Source organism: Saccoglossus kowalevskii, chromosome 1 (genome assembly GCF_978046115.1).
Source record: "Saccoglossus kowalevskii chromosome 1, keSacKowa6.1, whole genome shotgun sequence".
NCBI classification, from domain to species: Eukaryota; Metazoa; Hemichordata; class Enteropneusta; family Harrimaniidae; genus Saccoglossus; species Saccoglossus kowalevskii.
The window spans coordinates 4,880,107-4,897,366 of record NC_140641.1 but is presented as its reverse complement, the minus strand read 5'-3'; the positions used below and the strand labels follow the sequence as shown (position 1 = coordinate 4,897,366).

Below are 17,260 nucleotides of genomic sequence, written 5' to 3'. Positions count from 1 at the left end.
AAAAAAAAGTTTAATTGTGCTTCAAACTTGAATGAAGTAAATAACATCGAATACGGGGCAAGGTAAATACTATGTTATATGAAATTAACTTTTTGTACGGATCTCAAAGATGTATCAATACATGAAAGCTAAATATTGAGCTCATAAAGTAAAAAGCAGATGGCAAATAGCACTTGTCAGAATGGTTTCATAATCTTATATATATGTTCTACTAATTCTCAGTGATGATCCTGTGCTGTGCTTGCATGCTTCAACTGAAATGGTTACCATGAGCACATGAAAAAACTTGAGCAACAAAGATCTGAACCATATACTCTAACTTGGCATTACGTTTCTACTATTACGTAATAGACATGCTTTTGATAAAAGAAATGACATTAATTTAAATTTATATGTCTTACAAAGCTTCTAGACAACACATAATTCTTAGGTAATCGCCCTAAAATCTTACGATTAATTGACGATTGCCCCAAAAAAGTACACGATACATGACTATTCCAAATGTTTACATTAACATTAATTATGTCAATTTATATTTATAGGTATTTGTTCGACATGAGTGCACGAGATGAGCATGGTGAAATGAATAATTCTAGACAATCATTATTGACAATTATAAGTTCAGAAGCTAGAGAACAACCACTAATGCTGCTTAAGAAGCGCCCTAAAGACACGGGAAATACAATGCATTTGTGTAGCACCAGTCAACCATGCACTATTGAGAAAGGGACAACTTGGAAAGACGTTGTTAGAGATTTTGGACTGAACACGACTGCCCATGGCATTCCTCACATCGTGACGGCCTCAAACCGCTGTGGAAGATTGGCTTGGATTACTATCGTTTTCATTTCATTTGGTGTTCTTACGTTACAAGTGGGCCTATTGATACAGCAGTATTTTGAATACAACGTTAATGTTCAGGTAAGTTGTATTATCTATAAAATAATTAAAAACAATAAATTAATACAAAGCAGAGACTCGTGTTTACCTATGATATGTTTTTAATACATCACCTGTGAGAATGTCATTGTTGTCACATTGTACATTACAAACTAAAATTAAGGGATAAAACCAATGAGCGAGAAAGTAGTGAGAAATGAAATAATAATAACACAAGGAGTGAAGACGTTTAAGGTGAACATCCTTTATCAGTGACAGTTATTTATTTGTTACCCACATCAAATAGAACAAATATTTGTGTTTTTGTATTGCTACAATCCTGCTCAAATTATAATAAGGTCACGGCGGGTGGGTTGTATTTATAACTCAAGCTTGTGGACACATAATCCTACAAATTAGGATTGATTTATTCTTTAGCTATATCTATATTTCAAGAACCACATAATAGTATCGATGACGTTATTAATGTAACCTAATCTTCTTCTTTTTTCAAATAATTAATTCAATATTTATGTGAGGATTAGTAACAAATTGAGCCTAAAATTCAAATAAATAAAAGTTCAAATCGAATTAATTACACTTGTTATTGGCAAAATTTATTATATATTATTTTACGTCAATGATAAACATTAGTAAACAGTCATATTCAAAACAACGAGATCACGTTCACATTTCTTGTATCACGGTTGAATGTCACTTCACAATAGTTCAAATATTTTTTATTGTACTACCTGATCCACAATTGTCCCTGTCATTTATGTCTCAGGATCAATGATTATCTTACGTCAATCAACTAATTTATTTACTCATTCATCATTTAAATTAGAAATTATTGATGCATGCCTGTAATTTACACATACAATTAAACAACTGCCCTAAGGGCCGTCAAAGTTCCTACCGGGAACCTTGGCCCATTTTCTTCATTTGTTTGGGCACAAATACCACTTTTATGGGCGCTTGCCCGGAAAATTGGTTGCATACATTAATTGCATGTGCATAGTTAATCATCTTTTATTGCTTTTGCTCAATGTCGAGGTTGTTACTTCCATGTTAGGTAAAACAAAAACATTATTTTGAAAATTGCATTGCTTGCATAATCCTGTGTTAGTAATATATTAAATGCGATACATGTGCATAATGGCTGAAACTTTAAATTCACCTAACTTATTTGGAAAATTGTATAGACATGTATCTAACGTTGAATAGTTCAGTGACTCATAATCAGTAAGGGACTGGATAGAAAAAGCAGGGGGATGTGCCGGTGTTTTTTTAAAAGTCGCGTATATAAAAATATATGACCCTTCTAAAACATGAAATTTGCTAACCCCCCCTTCAATGGTTCATGACAAATTTGGACCTCCCCCTCTAAATGTAATGATAGTACATGTATTAACACTATATATACATACTAATTGATGTTTTGCTACACAGCTTAGAACTTTTCTATTTTAATCATTTAGCCCAGCTCTCTCTGAGAAGAAAACAATGTATGATACGGTTTATGAACCACATTAGGGTAATACATAAACAATTTTACTGACACCTTTTATGATTGTTGTGTGGTAAATCGTGTACATTCTTTAAATATTTGAGATACACATGTTCACTGCCACCATTAATTAATATTTTTACTACAAACTCTAGATATAAACTTTTTTTATAACAACACTGAGGTTCTGCCAAGTCGAACGGGTTCCAGTAATATTTGCAAAAAGTATCGCAAAGCCTTTTATCCAAAGCTTGTTGGAAGACTTGCCCACCACACAGTATAAATATGTATATATAAAAGTGAGAAAAAGAATCTTATTCACCAAATCATCTTCAGTGTATTTCCGTCTTGAATCAGTGTGATGTTGAATAAAATAAGACATATGATTCAAAACTAACTTAAACAATAAACCTGTAAAAATGCACACGATACCAAGATATAAGTTTGGCAACCAGGAACTGCAAGCTTTAGAATTTTGTCTCCGTCTGTCCACCCGTCCGTCCGTCCATCCGTCCGTCCAGAGTCATATTTCAGAACCCTGTGGACCAAATCTGTTCATTCTTTGTACTTTGTTCGTACTTTATCTAGGACATATGCACATACGGTGGTTTACTGTTCACTCTAACATTTCTAAGTGGCAGCCTTTTTGTTATATGAAAATCTGGTATTTTATGCTTGCTTTGTAAGTTTTTGTTCTAATTTGGGACATACATTACATATGATAGGATACATATCTATGTCGATTCGTTCCAGGATTGAATCAAAGATGGCCGACTAGTAGGCATTTTGTTTTTTGAAATATGGTATCTTATGCATGATGTACGAAAATTTGTTCCACAATCAGATTATAAATGGCCGATTGGCGGCCATCTTGCTTTTTCACCATACTACTATATCTCCAAGTCTTTTAGATAATTTTTATTCATGTTTGGCACATACATCATAAATATAAGGGTACATGTTTGTATAAGTTTGTCCCATAATCAGATCAAATATAACCGACTGGCATCCTTCTTGTTTAAAAAAAATGTGCTTTCTTCGACAGAATTTGGCGGTTTTCGTTTAAATTTGATACAAACATTGTATATGCTGAGATACATGTTCTTTAGGATTTGTTTCAATCGAGTCAAAGATGATTGACTGCCTGCAATACTACTATATCTCTGTACATAAGCCCCGACAAAAAATCAGTTTGGATACGAGCAATGCATGAATAGCATATTCTGTTTAATTTCTGACTATATATTTCGATTCTGCTAGAGTAATTTAATACTATTTTCTGTTGATACTAAACCAACTATTTATTCACTCTGAACTACTAATTATACTTTTGGTCCGTAACTTTATTTTTGGCATGAATAACATTTCCCCTAATTCCAACAGACACTATGTTAATTATGCCAGCACAGCCACTATTCCAACAAAAGTTTCCCCTCGCTTGGGGTAAATATATACCTGTGAATTAAATTCTACAATCATACTATAAAAACTACACTGAAAAAATAAAAAGTATAACAAAGATAGCCAAATATACTGTGAAGGGAATGGTGAGTGGGAAAAAAAGGCCTGCCTGGTAACCAAACATTGCAGTGGAATGAGAAAGGATAACCATAGGTTGCACCTTTATAGTAGAAAGATGCTTGCAACAACACTGCTAGATCAAATATTATTATTAACTAGTACTGACTGGGTTTAATTCCAGGATAATTACATTTTAAAGATCATATTTGAATAATCATGGTATTAAGCAATGCTGTGTACACGTTATATTTCCATATTAATTACAATCTGCTAAAATACATGTAAACAAACAGTGGTTATTGATATTGTAAACACATATTATACCATGTATAATAAATATGTGTGTTTAATCCAGTAATACTCGTACATAAATATTATTGTCCCCCAGTGGTGAATTGGTATTCGCCAAATAACTTTCTATTTCATTAACTTATTGTTCTTCTCCCAGATCTGGTGTATAGTACGGACTGGAAACTTTCATTTTCACTGTCAGATGGATCATTATTAGAATCATCAGACAGGGGGTCCTTACCATAGCTCTGAATATAAGTTGAGTTTTAAACATGTCATTCAATGTAAATACAACTGTTGAATGAGCAATAAGAATTCAACAACAATGTGTTTTTACTGTGGTGTCATGAGGCGTTGATTACACCGAAAATCGCGACCCCTCTCATGCCAGCACAGAGTGTGAATGAATGAATTTAATTACATACATACACACCTCAGTGTTCACATTTTTAAATGCCATAACCCGATTTCGTATTAAGTGTGCTAAAGAATCATTCATGAATTTGCAGTGTATTGTCTAAATATCTGACAATACAACATCATTACACATAATTACATTGTACCATTGTTTAACCCAATTAAGCTATGCAGTGTATGTAGCGCAAAATTGTCCAAGTTATCTTTCATTATATTATATCGACAGTCTGAGTAAGCCTTTCTTATCTAGGTTGATTATTTATAGTGAATAATTATATCTTATCACACTACAAGAAAATTATTAGACATATGAATGTTAAAGTAAATGACAATTTAACTCAAGTGCGCTCAACTAGGCTCGAAAACTACAGACAGACTAGACGTAGACGCCAAGCGGAATAAAAAATGAAAAAACAAACAAACATATAGTTGTTGACAAATAAACTTGTTCACCCCTATCCCATGTCTTTTTTAATTGTTTACTTTACTTCTTTTTTTTAATATTTTTCTATGCCAAACGACAGCTCCGGACATTGAATGTCACTGTTGTCTCTCCTGACCTTGTTTTCCTCTGTGCAAGTTGCAAGTTATTGTGGTGACACAAAGTGCATTTTTACCACAATCAATCAAGGTCCCCCAAAGGCGCATTTGATAGTAAATGAATATCGGCCAGTGGTAAATATCGGCAACGAGATGCTGTTTTTAAACATCGGGCAATTCATGCTCTTCAGATGCTGTATTTATTACCTTGATCGGAAACCCTTCGTTGCGCGTCGTGTTCGTCGACCACTGGTATTGGAGCACTCTTTGAATAAGACATTTTCTAAGATCGATGATCCTCTCATTTTTATCGGCCCTCTCGTCTGCAGTTGAATAAAACCTGCATCTCTTTAGTGTAGTTTTATATATTACTGCCCGAATATGGGCGTTGTTTTTTGTCCCTACAGAGGGCCCAATGAAAATTACTTTATTGTATATTGGCCTACTTTCTTTAAATAAAGTGTTAAATAAATAAATAAATGCTTCCAATGCGACTTCATTTCGAATTTTTGTCACCGGCGTTTGAGGAATTGAGTGGTAAAAACTGCAAATAGCTGTCGTGTAGCAAAATCGTACTACAATATTCTGTGTAACGGAATACATTACGACCAACAAATCAAACTGTATTACATTTTTCTCTGCTTTTTATACGATCCAGCTCCAGTCCATTACAACAGGTGTCTGACTGAAACTAGAACGCGTTTTGTTTCACCGGGAATCAATAAAAACAGTGCGACATAGAATGCATGTTCTTTATCATTAACAATTTGTGGAAAGGTAAATGTGGACTCACTTTTGAAGGTAAACCACATTTGGCGATCGTATCTGTTCATGTGACTGTATAGGGCCGTTGATAACTCTACGCCATGATGTTCGTCCGTTTTCCTCAGCATGTAAATGTTTCTATTTTAGTGTTTAGCTGACAATTGAACATAAGCAAGCATTTTGGTCGTGATGCGATAGTCATTGTTTGTGGACGAGAAAGCTTCATTTGCATAAACGGTTATTATCTCCGTCTATGTTTCCCAATTGGTCAAAGAGATTGATACTCAATTAGCTCTCATAATTTTTTTGTCAGTTTAAACTGATTTTTTTCGCTATTGCAGCCAAGTCTTCACGAACAAAAGAGCTTCCGGGCTAATTTTTAAAGCTTCGTATTCTCGTGCAATCACAGTATGTGGCGGCACGAAATTTTGCACAGGGGAGGCGAGATCTGCTCACCAAGCAACCACCAACTAGGGGATCCGGGGCATGCCCCTCTTCAAAAATATTTAAATATATACCCTCTGAAACGCTATTTCCTGCATTTTGAGTATTTAAACAGTATTTAGCCAAGTCTGTCTTAAGTAGGAAAACGCCACAAAAAAGTACTCACGAAGCTACATTAATACTATAATATTTCCTGCGGGACATGTATGTGTCAACCATCCATGCAAATGGCAATACGAGAAGGTTGTGATTCAGCATGACACATATTATATGATTTCATTACTGACACATACAATGAAAAATGACAGAAAATATGAAATAACTTTGTGACATTTTTATCACATCACGTCAATGCATGATTCAATTTGTTGGCCATGAATGAACAATCTATCTGCGAGTTTTCTATGTGATATTTTTATATATTTGTCATTTGCAATCGCTTTTAGCATTGTGTGATCCAGCATGTTATGGTATTTGATATGAACACAACATATAATTGAAAATACTTGATAATCGTTATTCTGACTTATTACACGTTTCGGGCATAGGTTTCAGTAGCATATGAATAATTTTGACAAAACTTATTACGTTCTATTTTATTCAATGTTCCACAATTCTCTGTATATTTCAGATTGCCGTTGTATCATCTAATCAATTGCAGTTTCCCAGTGTTACCGTTTGTAATACTAACAAACTACGACGATCCGCTATACGTGATTCCATTTATAGTGATCTACTGATTGTGGATACAGACTTAGTTTTACCATACTATGGCAAGTTATGCTACACACTTTGATAACGATTGTCCGTTTTCAATATTGTGAAATTCTTTCGTTTTTATGCAGAAAAATAGAGTATTTTTAGGAAATAAAATCATATTTATGAAAGTTATTGCTCATACATGAGTTCTTGAACAGGCAACATAGTTTGTAATTTCATTAAGCTTTTTTCAGTCATAATTCAAGACAAATAAATAGCAAAAATATAAATGATATAACAAATTATCTTTTTCTGTACCATTCTTGTGTAATCGGCAATTATGAAAAATTTATGGGTGCACAGGAAATACATTTCGTTATGAATTATTCTCCCGAAAAACGAAAGAATTTCACAATGTCGAAAACGGAAAGTCTTTACCGTGATGTTGCCTATTAAAACACCAAGAGTATTGCAAAACAATGCAAAACATGCAATATTCCTATCACAGTCTTGAACTTGTTGATTGTGTCACTAAAATAACGTCCCGTCACAGTAACTCGTAGTTATAGTAATGAGTTGTAAATACATGGAACAAGCGAGAAGAAATTTATATTTCGCAGACACTACAAGCGAAATATGCGAAAAGTAACCCAACAAAAAACTATGCGCCTATTCGAATATGCTTGTGAGACCTGTAACCAACCACTAACTTGTCTCCTGACCCCAAGACAGACGTCTCAAACTGCGATATACTAAATTGTAGCAAATAGACTTAATCGTCAATATAGTCTTCTGCCTGCCCAGTCGAATGAACAGCAAACACTTGGTTACACCCCGCGTTAAGTGTAGAGAAAACCCCGGCAGATGGCCTCAACCACGTGGCATAATTTCCACTATACTCCATGACGCTTATTTATTATTTAGCAGATTTCATTACCCAGCTGTTTGAGTTTTCTACATTATCTATAAACAAAGAACACAGTTATGCCACACAATGACATCATGAACTCTCAATTGTCTATGCACAGAATGTGACGGTTCTCCAGTGAGCATGTTATTCAAGAGAGGTTGTGCGCAGATATTCATCAAACTGAATCAGAGATGGCAACCAGATAATGTTCTTGTTCCCAGACAATTTCGAACAGACACACAAGGCTAACTGTTATGAAAGATGCACTGGCAGAAATGCGCTCTCACTCCAGTTACAGGAATACTATGTAGAAACTGACAAATTCCCCATGTAAGATATCTACTGTCCAATGCATTATTTGACGCACAACACTGTAGGCAAATGAGGCTTGGTATTTGGTATTAACAGTCTCAATGAGTGCGAATGTATGTACTTAACAATAAAATAGCAGCGCAAAGTATTCGACTAAGAACTAATTTGGTGTGTATTTAAAGCTATCTAGGTTTTATTACAACACTACTAAACTATGCAAAGAAATGCACACTTTGACAGTGGACTTATCAATGTTGATGATGGAACACTTTTTAAACACGGATTTTCTCTATTTCTTTGCATACACTGGAAACTGTAAACACTTTTGAGTCTCTGACAAATGAACAACTCACTTTCCTCTGTCGTCTGCAAATATAAAAAGATAAACAAATATTACAGAACTGTAATGTGGACAGTTTTGTCATAATCCAATTGCTTCAGACAGCTCTACCTACTTGTTCACATATAACCCTTGTTGGTGATGATTGATATTGGATCTGAACGATACATGTATATTCATTTGCTTGCCTGTGATTACATGTGTAAATCATATTATTTGAGTGCCTTTTATTTTGTTTTGTAAACACGAAGACATTGACGACTTGCTCAACTTGTTTTTTATACCCTTACCCAATAAAACACCAACAAAGGCTAGATTTATTGCTGGATCATCTAAATGTTCAACCAAGCATTTGTCTAAAATAATAATCTAATAATAAATCCATTTTGTCTTCTACTAAAGAGGGTCTCAAAATACTGTGATGCCAAATTTGCTGGAAGTCGCATAAAATTGAAATCAAGAACATTTTAAATGCGACTTTGATTAACACTTTTGATTCCACATAAAATGCTAGATGGAAGCAACATCTACCACGCCACTGTATATTGACTATTATGTTATGTGAATAAATTCATACGCTGTGAACTAACTAACTTCAAGACTTAGAATGTTAGAATGACGACAGCTATATGGAATAATAAAAACTGTGTTATTCCCGTTACAACGTGTATACGGTACATTTCATAAAATGTTTTATTTACACAGTGCCCTGTATGGATGGCGATTTCAACTGTTCCAATGGAATACATTGTATTAAACCATATCTGGCATGTGATGGAATAATTCATTGCGAAGACAAAAGTGACGAAAATGATTGTTTTTATGGTAAGAAAAAAAGATTTTATTCAAATCTTGCAAGGAATAATCTGTAACTAGGTCGTCTCAGTTTACAAATTGCATATACTGAAATGATTATCGAGGTTAAACACGTAGCGGCTACTATATTAACGTTCATAAAAAGACGTATCTCTACTATCCCATTTGTGTTCTTTACAACCTATAGCGGCAGTAAAATAGTATGTTGATCTATTTAATAAGCTAAGTTTAATGCAACGCACAATCGCGCATTGGAACGCACTATTCAATTATTTATTCGTTGGGGAATTTAACCTTTCATAGATCTTATAAACGCATTTCCCTGTGATGTAAATTGTGAGATTATTTGAATATATGGCACATCTGTGAAGGAATTTGATTATACACATAGGTCATGAGTTCAGTTATTTTTACATCTGCATCGCTTTTTACAGATTGTGTTTTTGCTGTTCACTGAATTATTATTGTCCTGCTATGGTATGGCATATCAAAACATCAACTATGTGTCTCGAGGTTCCTAATAATTTCTTTCTCGAAAATCTTCCTTGTGGGCACTTTTCACTCTGCCAAGTTGATACGACTCCACTTGCCGTGGTTGTGGGAACTATAATAACAATGACAAACAATGCACCTAGACTAAAGCTTTGCACATTTTGAGTTAAGTACTTTACAAAAGAGGTTGACATTATCGGTTTAGAAGTAATATACAGTTTAATATAGTACTCTTTGTCTTGTGCCCAGTGTTCATAGCATAGTGTTTATTTTTGGTATTTTTGGTTTTCGTCTATCATTGTTTGTCAGAATTTACTAATTGTTGCCAATTTACTAGTCATTTACTAATGACCAGAATGTTTTGTTCGCATACGATCAAAGTGAAAAGTGTAACTTTAACTCTCACTATTTGAGCAATATGAATTTGTTGTGCTACATGTAGTTCATTAAGATACATACATATATTAGGTGAGATATATACAGCCATTGGTCCATTGTTCTTCTGTACAAAATGACTTACATAACACACTACACTATGACACTACACAACATCGGGATGGAGAAAAAAACATAATTAACTTCCAAAATGTGTGGTTTAAGTCAATAAGAGTGCTTTACTCGGATGTAAAGATGCAGTAAGGATGTAGTAGTAGGATTCTGGAAGTAAAATCCATAGAAATCGTTTTAGCATAAGAGTTTGTTTAAACCATATCAAATTATATATTCACAGTTCAAACAAATTAAAAATCGTTAGATGCAATCTGCATGTGGAATCTTAAGTAAATGAATCCGACTATACCTTTTTGCAAAAATATTTTGTTCATTTTTACCTTTTATTTCTAAATTAACAACAAATGCCGACAAGGTATCATTCATATTGATATCACATCTTCATTCACTGGAACAAGTGAAGAAATCTTATTAGTGCATGTAAAGTAATACTCATATATATATATATATATATATACGGACAATATACATTACTTGTTTCATCGATTTGTACTTAAATTATACCAAACTTGACTATGTTACTAATTAATCATACAAAACACTTGCAAATTTAGTCAACATAGCAATAATTTTAATGTTTTACCACTGTTTTTTGTATGTTTCCTATATAAATTTAATAATTAGATATGGTTATGGATTCAATAAACCATGTATTAACACTTGCAGAATTTTAATAAATTGACTGTTGTACGTCGCTTATAAGTCGGTTATGCTTAGCATTTCGAAAAAGTACTCACAGTTATTTTGATTCCTTGTAGCCTTTCTAACATTTCAGTGCATTCTCTATCAAATCATGTTATATCGTCAATTTTTTGGCATTAATTATTCTGATCTACGTCTTTTGTGTCAACTCTAATTAATCAGTATGTTAAATGTAGGTAATTTATGTTTTGCAAAAGCTATAATATAAACAGTAGTACATGATTCAATGATTTCAGAAGAGTGTGGACAAAACAAATTTCACTGTGAACATGGTAGCGAGATAGGGGTGTGTATACCTGTAAATCTGGTTTGTGATAAAATAATCGACTGTTACGATGGTCAAGACGAAGATAATTGCGGTAAGATATAAATGATATTATATGCGTTATATATATAAACAAATGTAACAAAATACAAAAACCTACGTATATTATCAAAACCAAACTACCTTAAACTAATGTAACACATATTTTAGCATAAAAATATCTGAGCAGACGATGGATAATTTAAGAGTCAACGTCAAACTGTTTTTTAGATGTTTTACATAAATAGATGTCATTATATTTAAATCAAGTGCAAATTATGTATATCCATTCTAAAATGACAGGATACATGCCATGAAACAATGTTCAAGGTGATGACACGAGTGACTTCACACATATGTAATATGTCATGGTGCACTAATGCTTGTACTTTTGTACAGATTTATCTTTGTACAATCCACATACATAAATGCATAGATTTGCTATAAGTGTGATGCACAGTGGGAAAGTAGAATACAACCATCTATGACACCTCATCCCGAAAAGTGACATACAGCATTCATTGTATCAATGAGAAAATAATACCTGTTCTGAATGTTAGAGTATGTAAAGTCAAGGGATATATTTACCATGGAAAGTACTATAATTTTCAGAGCATTAAACAACAACAGAAATAGTGCCCCTATTTTCAAATGGAAAATGTTATTAAAGTCCGAGAATATAAATAATGCCATTATGCGAATTGATCTTTCGCAATGTGCATCTCATACAACTTGCCTCCGCTATTGTGACCAGATAGATTATATATGCAAAACCTGCATAAACATCAACTTATAAATATCAATAATCTTCCTAGAAATATCATATAATCCATCAGCCGATAACATACATTGTGTTTCAGTTAACTCCATAAACAACACTATTGTATACAATCCTTTGGTCGATTAGTCGATACACACTAAGTGTGTTTTACTAAAAAGTAATATCCAATGTCAAGGCGTATATTGAATATTTCTAAATATTATTTCAATAATTTTAGAATGTGACGTGACAACAGATTATAGATGCATTCTGTCATTAGAGTGTATTTCCAATGTGAAAACATGTGATGGTATATATGATTGTCGAGATGGCAGCGATGAAAGCAGTAATGTATGTGGTAAGAGTTACTATTTTAACATATGTCTGGAATCGTACAAGCAGATCACAAATTAGTTCGGCAGCTGTTCACCACGGTTTATTTGTTTGGTCACCTCACTATTATTCGCAGAACTCCCAATGAAATCCTGTATTCCTGTATTCCTGAAATCGGTGCATGATCTGGCGCATAAATGGAACACGAAGTCAAGTGGTGTGGCCCGTTTTGTTCAGAAAATCGAACGCGAAGTCGTGTGATTTTTTTCAGTTAACATATAACTTTTTTTAAAATTTGAAATAGATAAATAAAGGAATCGAATCATTCAATTGAACTTAAAACCAATTGAAATGTTTCCTTTTCATGAAACAAATATATTAGTACGTTCTAAAATGAATATTAAACAATGTATACTTGCTTTTAAACAGAAACCACTTTGGTAAATGTTTCTCCAATGAGTCGGTTCACATGGCAGAGTAATACATACTCAAGTAATACAATAGCTGATCTGGCGAATGATGGAGATATTAAAACGTGTTCTATAACAATGTATACATATGAACCCCATTGGTCGATTGAAATTGGCATGAATGTATTGATATACGAAGTAATTATAACCAATAATGGAGATTACATGTGTAAGTATATCTGTTTGGATGGAAACTGAACAAACTGATAAAAAAATTCTATCACCTTAAATTGCGATTCATATTTTCAATACAACATAAATGCATTGCTAATGGCTGTCACTGAAGTAAAATATTTATACAACAGATGACCTTTACTCATTTACAGACGGGCTTAGTGTGGGACAAAAACTGATCTTATTTTTCTTGAATAATATTGACATATATCATTGATATCGGATATAATTATATATTGAAGATGCAAGCCTGGCTGGCGCTGAAATAAGAGCTGGCGGAAACATCAATATCATGGACAATGAATTGTGTGCGGACAGACTTACGGCAACTCAGACTTCAGCCGTGACTTTCACAGTGGTATGCAATACTCCACTGTATGGTCAATTTCTAGGTATCGTTGTTAAGGAAATGACCCAGTTTTTAATATTATGTGAAGTTGAAATTATGGCTGTGGGTAAGTTTGTAATTATTATAACTAGATGTAGTCAGATTACACTACTAACTAATATATGGATACGTTATAAATGGGAATACATCGCTTTGGGTCATAATATGATATATATGACGCAATACTGTCACTATCTATTTACCCAGTAATAACTTTGATGTTAAACAGTAGATTATATATGCTAATTGTCTCCGGGGTTCTGCAAACACGAAAGTACAGCAACAGGTGTGGATTAATTGTCCTCAAAACTCACTGGTCCCACCGCAGTGATACAGTGCCAAGCACTTACTTGTATAATATGCGGGAATTATGCTACCTGGTATTTCTTTTTATAAAAGATGCCTTGTAATAGAAAGTATTGTGGGCAGGTTGTTGCATATGCTTGTTTGTTTATTGGCTCTACAGCTCCAAGTATAGTGGATATGCGTGGATATTTCATGTATAATTGATAACAATTAACTTCGCTTATGTGAACACTGTTCTATTCTTTATCAGTGTTTTACTTATACTGTCGTCATAGAGACCAGGATGCTATTTCGTGAAATATCATTTCTCAGTACAAGACAACCATATTTTGATAGCACCTATTTGTAAGCAAGATACTAATTTAAAATGTTGATACACCATATCAAAGTCTCGAAATCCACTAGTTGAGTAAATATCGCCGAATGAACCATTTCGCAATACATACTTTTAGTCTCATTTTATTATCATGGACGTCACCGGATAGGTTTCAATTCTTATTCTATCATTTTGGAGACACATTGAGAACCCGACACTTGTGATTGTGATTGATTTAGATTTTGTGACTCCTAAAAACTAATTTTTTTTGCAGTATGTCTGTATTTCCAGGTTCCATCATGTCATCACTCAATTTTCATACTACTACTGTAATACTTGTCATTGTTCTGAGTACATTCCAGTTCTGGTAAATCTAAGTGGTGCTAGATGCGTAGCTGACGCACATCCAATTCACTACGCTGTATTACGGTGAAAGTTATTTATTGTTTTGACAATACTGGTGTGGTTGACAACAATAATTAAAATCAAAATCAAATTAAAACTGAAAAGTAGAAAGCATGAATACAGTACTAGCATGAATACTATTAAACAAATGACATGGAACCCGCTCTCCAAGCAATATTGACATACTGTTTGTTAGAATTATTATTTATTAGATGTGTGTATTGGACAAAAGGTTGGCATAAATATGTGGGATGTATTTTGGCACGTCATATAATATTATTATTCTAGGACGATCTAGCTACGAGTTTACTCAGTCATAAAAGTAATAGGATGATATCATGGCCAAGTAGTCGGACAACAGTGTGCAGTTAGTCGATAGCCAATTGCTTGTAGTAATTGAGAATTGGTCTGAACTTTAGTATATTTAGATTGTCTATAAAACCGGGAATCGGAATAAGTGACATTAGATGAATCGATTATTTTTGGTCAAGATAATATGATTTATACTTATAACACAATAATTTTCAGTTTGGCCAATGACGTAATAAGGTGTCAATCCATGTCAATCACTAATTTACGCGTATAATCGGTAACAAAATAATGACTACTCGAATATCATTCAATCCCGCATTCGTTCGACAATGTACCTGTTATTTCTGGTAGAGTGGAACATTGTATAACACTTTAATAGTTTCCGCTTCTTCGCTGTTTTTCTAAATGATTTGTAGTTACGTCATTGTGATATTATTGTGTTATTATTTGCCGATTTTGAAGGAAAAGAAAAAAATTGCCGTGAAATTATGCAGTTTTGCCCTGACAGAATTGAAGTGTGCCTTGCAATATTGGAGTTTTACCGTAAAATGGTTTTGCCGTTATCTTATTAGATTTGCCGTTCAATATTGTAATTTTGTCCTGATGAAATACACATGTGTGATGTAGCTTGTAGGCCACCGTACTAAAACACTGGAAACCATTTAATATACAGAGGGGACAGTGTATGCTAGTTGTTCTATTATATTTATGACCACTGTGACGTAATACATGTTTATATACACTTTCTGACAGGACACTCCTATTTGCAAATGTACTTCTTTGGAGTAATTTGGACTTTCTCTAAATTGCATTTGACCATAGACATCGACATAGCCATTGCCTATTACCGCAAGTGCGTAGTAAAACATTTACACTTACTGACGAGGTATATCTGCTAATGCCAAGTGTAAAGTCAACAGCTATACATTGTATTGCTCTAGAGGTTAACAGCATCTCGGGTCGCAGAGAAACATATAAATCTTTTTTGAGAGATTTCGAAATTATTAAATTTGCACAAATGTCGCAGACGCATACATACATACGCTCAGATTGATGTCATATGCGGATACTTGACAAATTGAAAGTAGCGCGAATTGTTTCGTATTTATCTAACGCTATTTCTAAAGGTAACATGGTGTAATAATATTAAGTAATTATGTAATTATTATTATCTAATTCAAGTGTAAAACATACACCATCTATCAAAGATTATCCAATCAGAACATGCATGTGATTCATGCGACATGTCACACAATGGTCACGTGACACATATATATGTATTTGAAATTTGAACTCAGATTCAGTTACACAAGCAAGATATGGTCGTCCTCTCCGAGCACTGGCCATTCAATAAATTATCAAATATTGCTTTCGAATACGGGCAATAAAGGTTGATTTGGAACATGAAAACGAAACAGAAAACAAAGCATTAGCCGAATCCATTAGAAACTTCACGTAGATCACATTTTATTGACACATTATATAACATGAAACGTGGATTATAGTTGTATGTAAATAATGAAACCCCACTGACGAATAAAAAACACTCCTAATTTCAGTAAATAAGGCTTCAAATGTGGCATATGGTAAACATGCTGAACAAAGTAGTCAGTATAGAGATGGAAGCGCTATTAAAGCAGTAGACGGCGATAAAAGTAGTGATTACTCTCATCATAGTTGTATGCATACTCAGTTAGAATATGAACCGTGGTGGAGAGTTGATATTGGATATCAATGTGAAATACAAGATATTGTGATTACCAATAGACAGGATTGCTGTAGTAAGTACATATAACGTTCTGAAATTATATTGACTATAGTTGTTCCTTTAATTAATACTCTTCCATCATTATTTCGTCAAGCTTTTTGTATATGCTATTGGGCCGATCACCTTCAAATTTGGCATGTTGTTCAAGGTTGAGATCTGGTGAATATCCTAAATTCAGCTACAGTTATATCTCATCTATGACAATGCAACCAGTGCAATAATATAATAGTCATTGGGAAAGATGGTCGTCATTACAACTGTTGCCATGCGATATCATTAATAAAATCTTGATGATGTTAATTTTGTTATATTTCTAATAATCCACACTAGGCTCGAAACCTGAAATTGCTGTAAGGCAGCTATATTTTAAAAATATAACTAATAATCTTATAGAGATTCTCCCAAACGAGTAAAGAGAAGGTAACTGATTCAATGAATACGTGATTTATGGGTGAATAAAACACAGACCTAATGTATGTCGCAGTCATACACGATACAACTAGGAAGCGCCTGCACTGAACGACCTATCGGCCTGGATGTATATTAGTTGTTACGGATACAAACTACCTGGGAATT

General features: G+C 33.7%; 1 protein-coding gene across 1 annotated transcript in view; it reads left to right on the top strand.

Annotated features, from left to right (window-relative positions):
* The first annotated feature begins 555 nt into the window (after positions 1-555).
* Positions 556-17,260, top strand: part of LOC144349700 (uncharacterized) — a 35,547-nt gene continuing 18,842 nt past the window's right edge. The window contains exons 1-8 of the mRNA XM_085502937.1: positions 556-921; positions 6,999-7,140; positions 9,334-9,453; positions 11,385-11,507; positions 12,451-12,570; positions 12,975-13,184; positions 13,432-13,644; positions 16,476-16,697. Coding sequence (XP_085359063.1) covers positions 556-921; positions 6,999-7,140; positions 9,334-9,453; positions 11,385-11,507; positions 12,451-12,570; positions 12,975-13,184; positions 13,432-13,644; positions 16,476-16,697 — 1,516 coding nt within the window. The remainder of the gene's footprint in view (positions 922-6,998; positions 7,141-9,333; positions 9,454-11,384; positions 11,508-12,450; positions 12,571-12,974; positions 13,185-13,431; positions 13,645-16,475; positions 16,698-17,260) is intronic.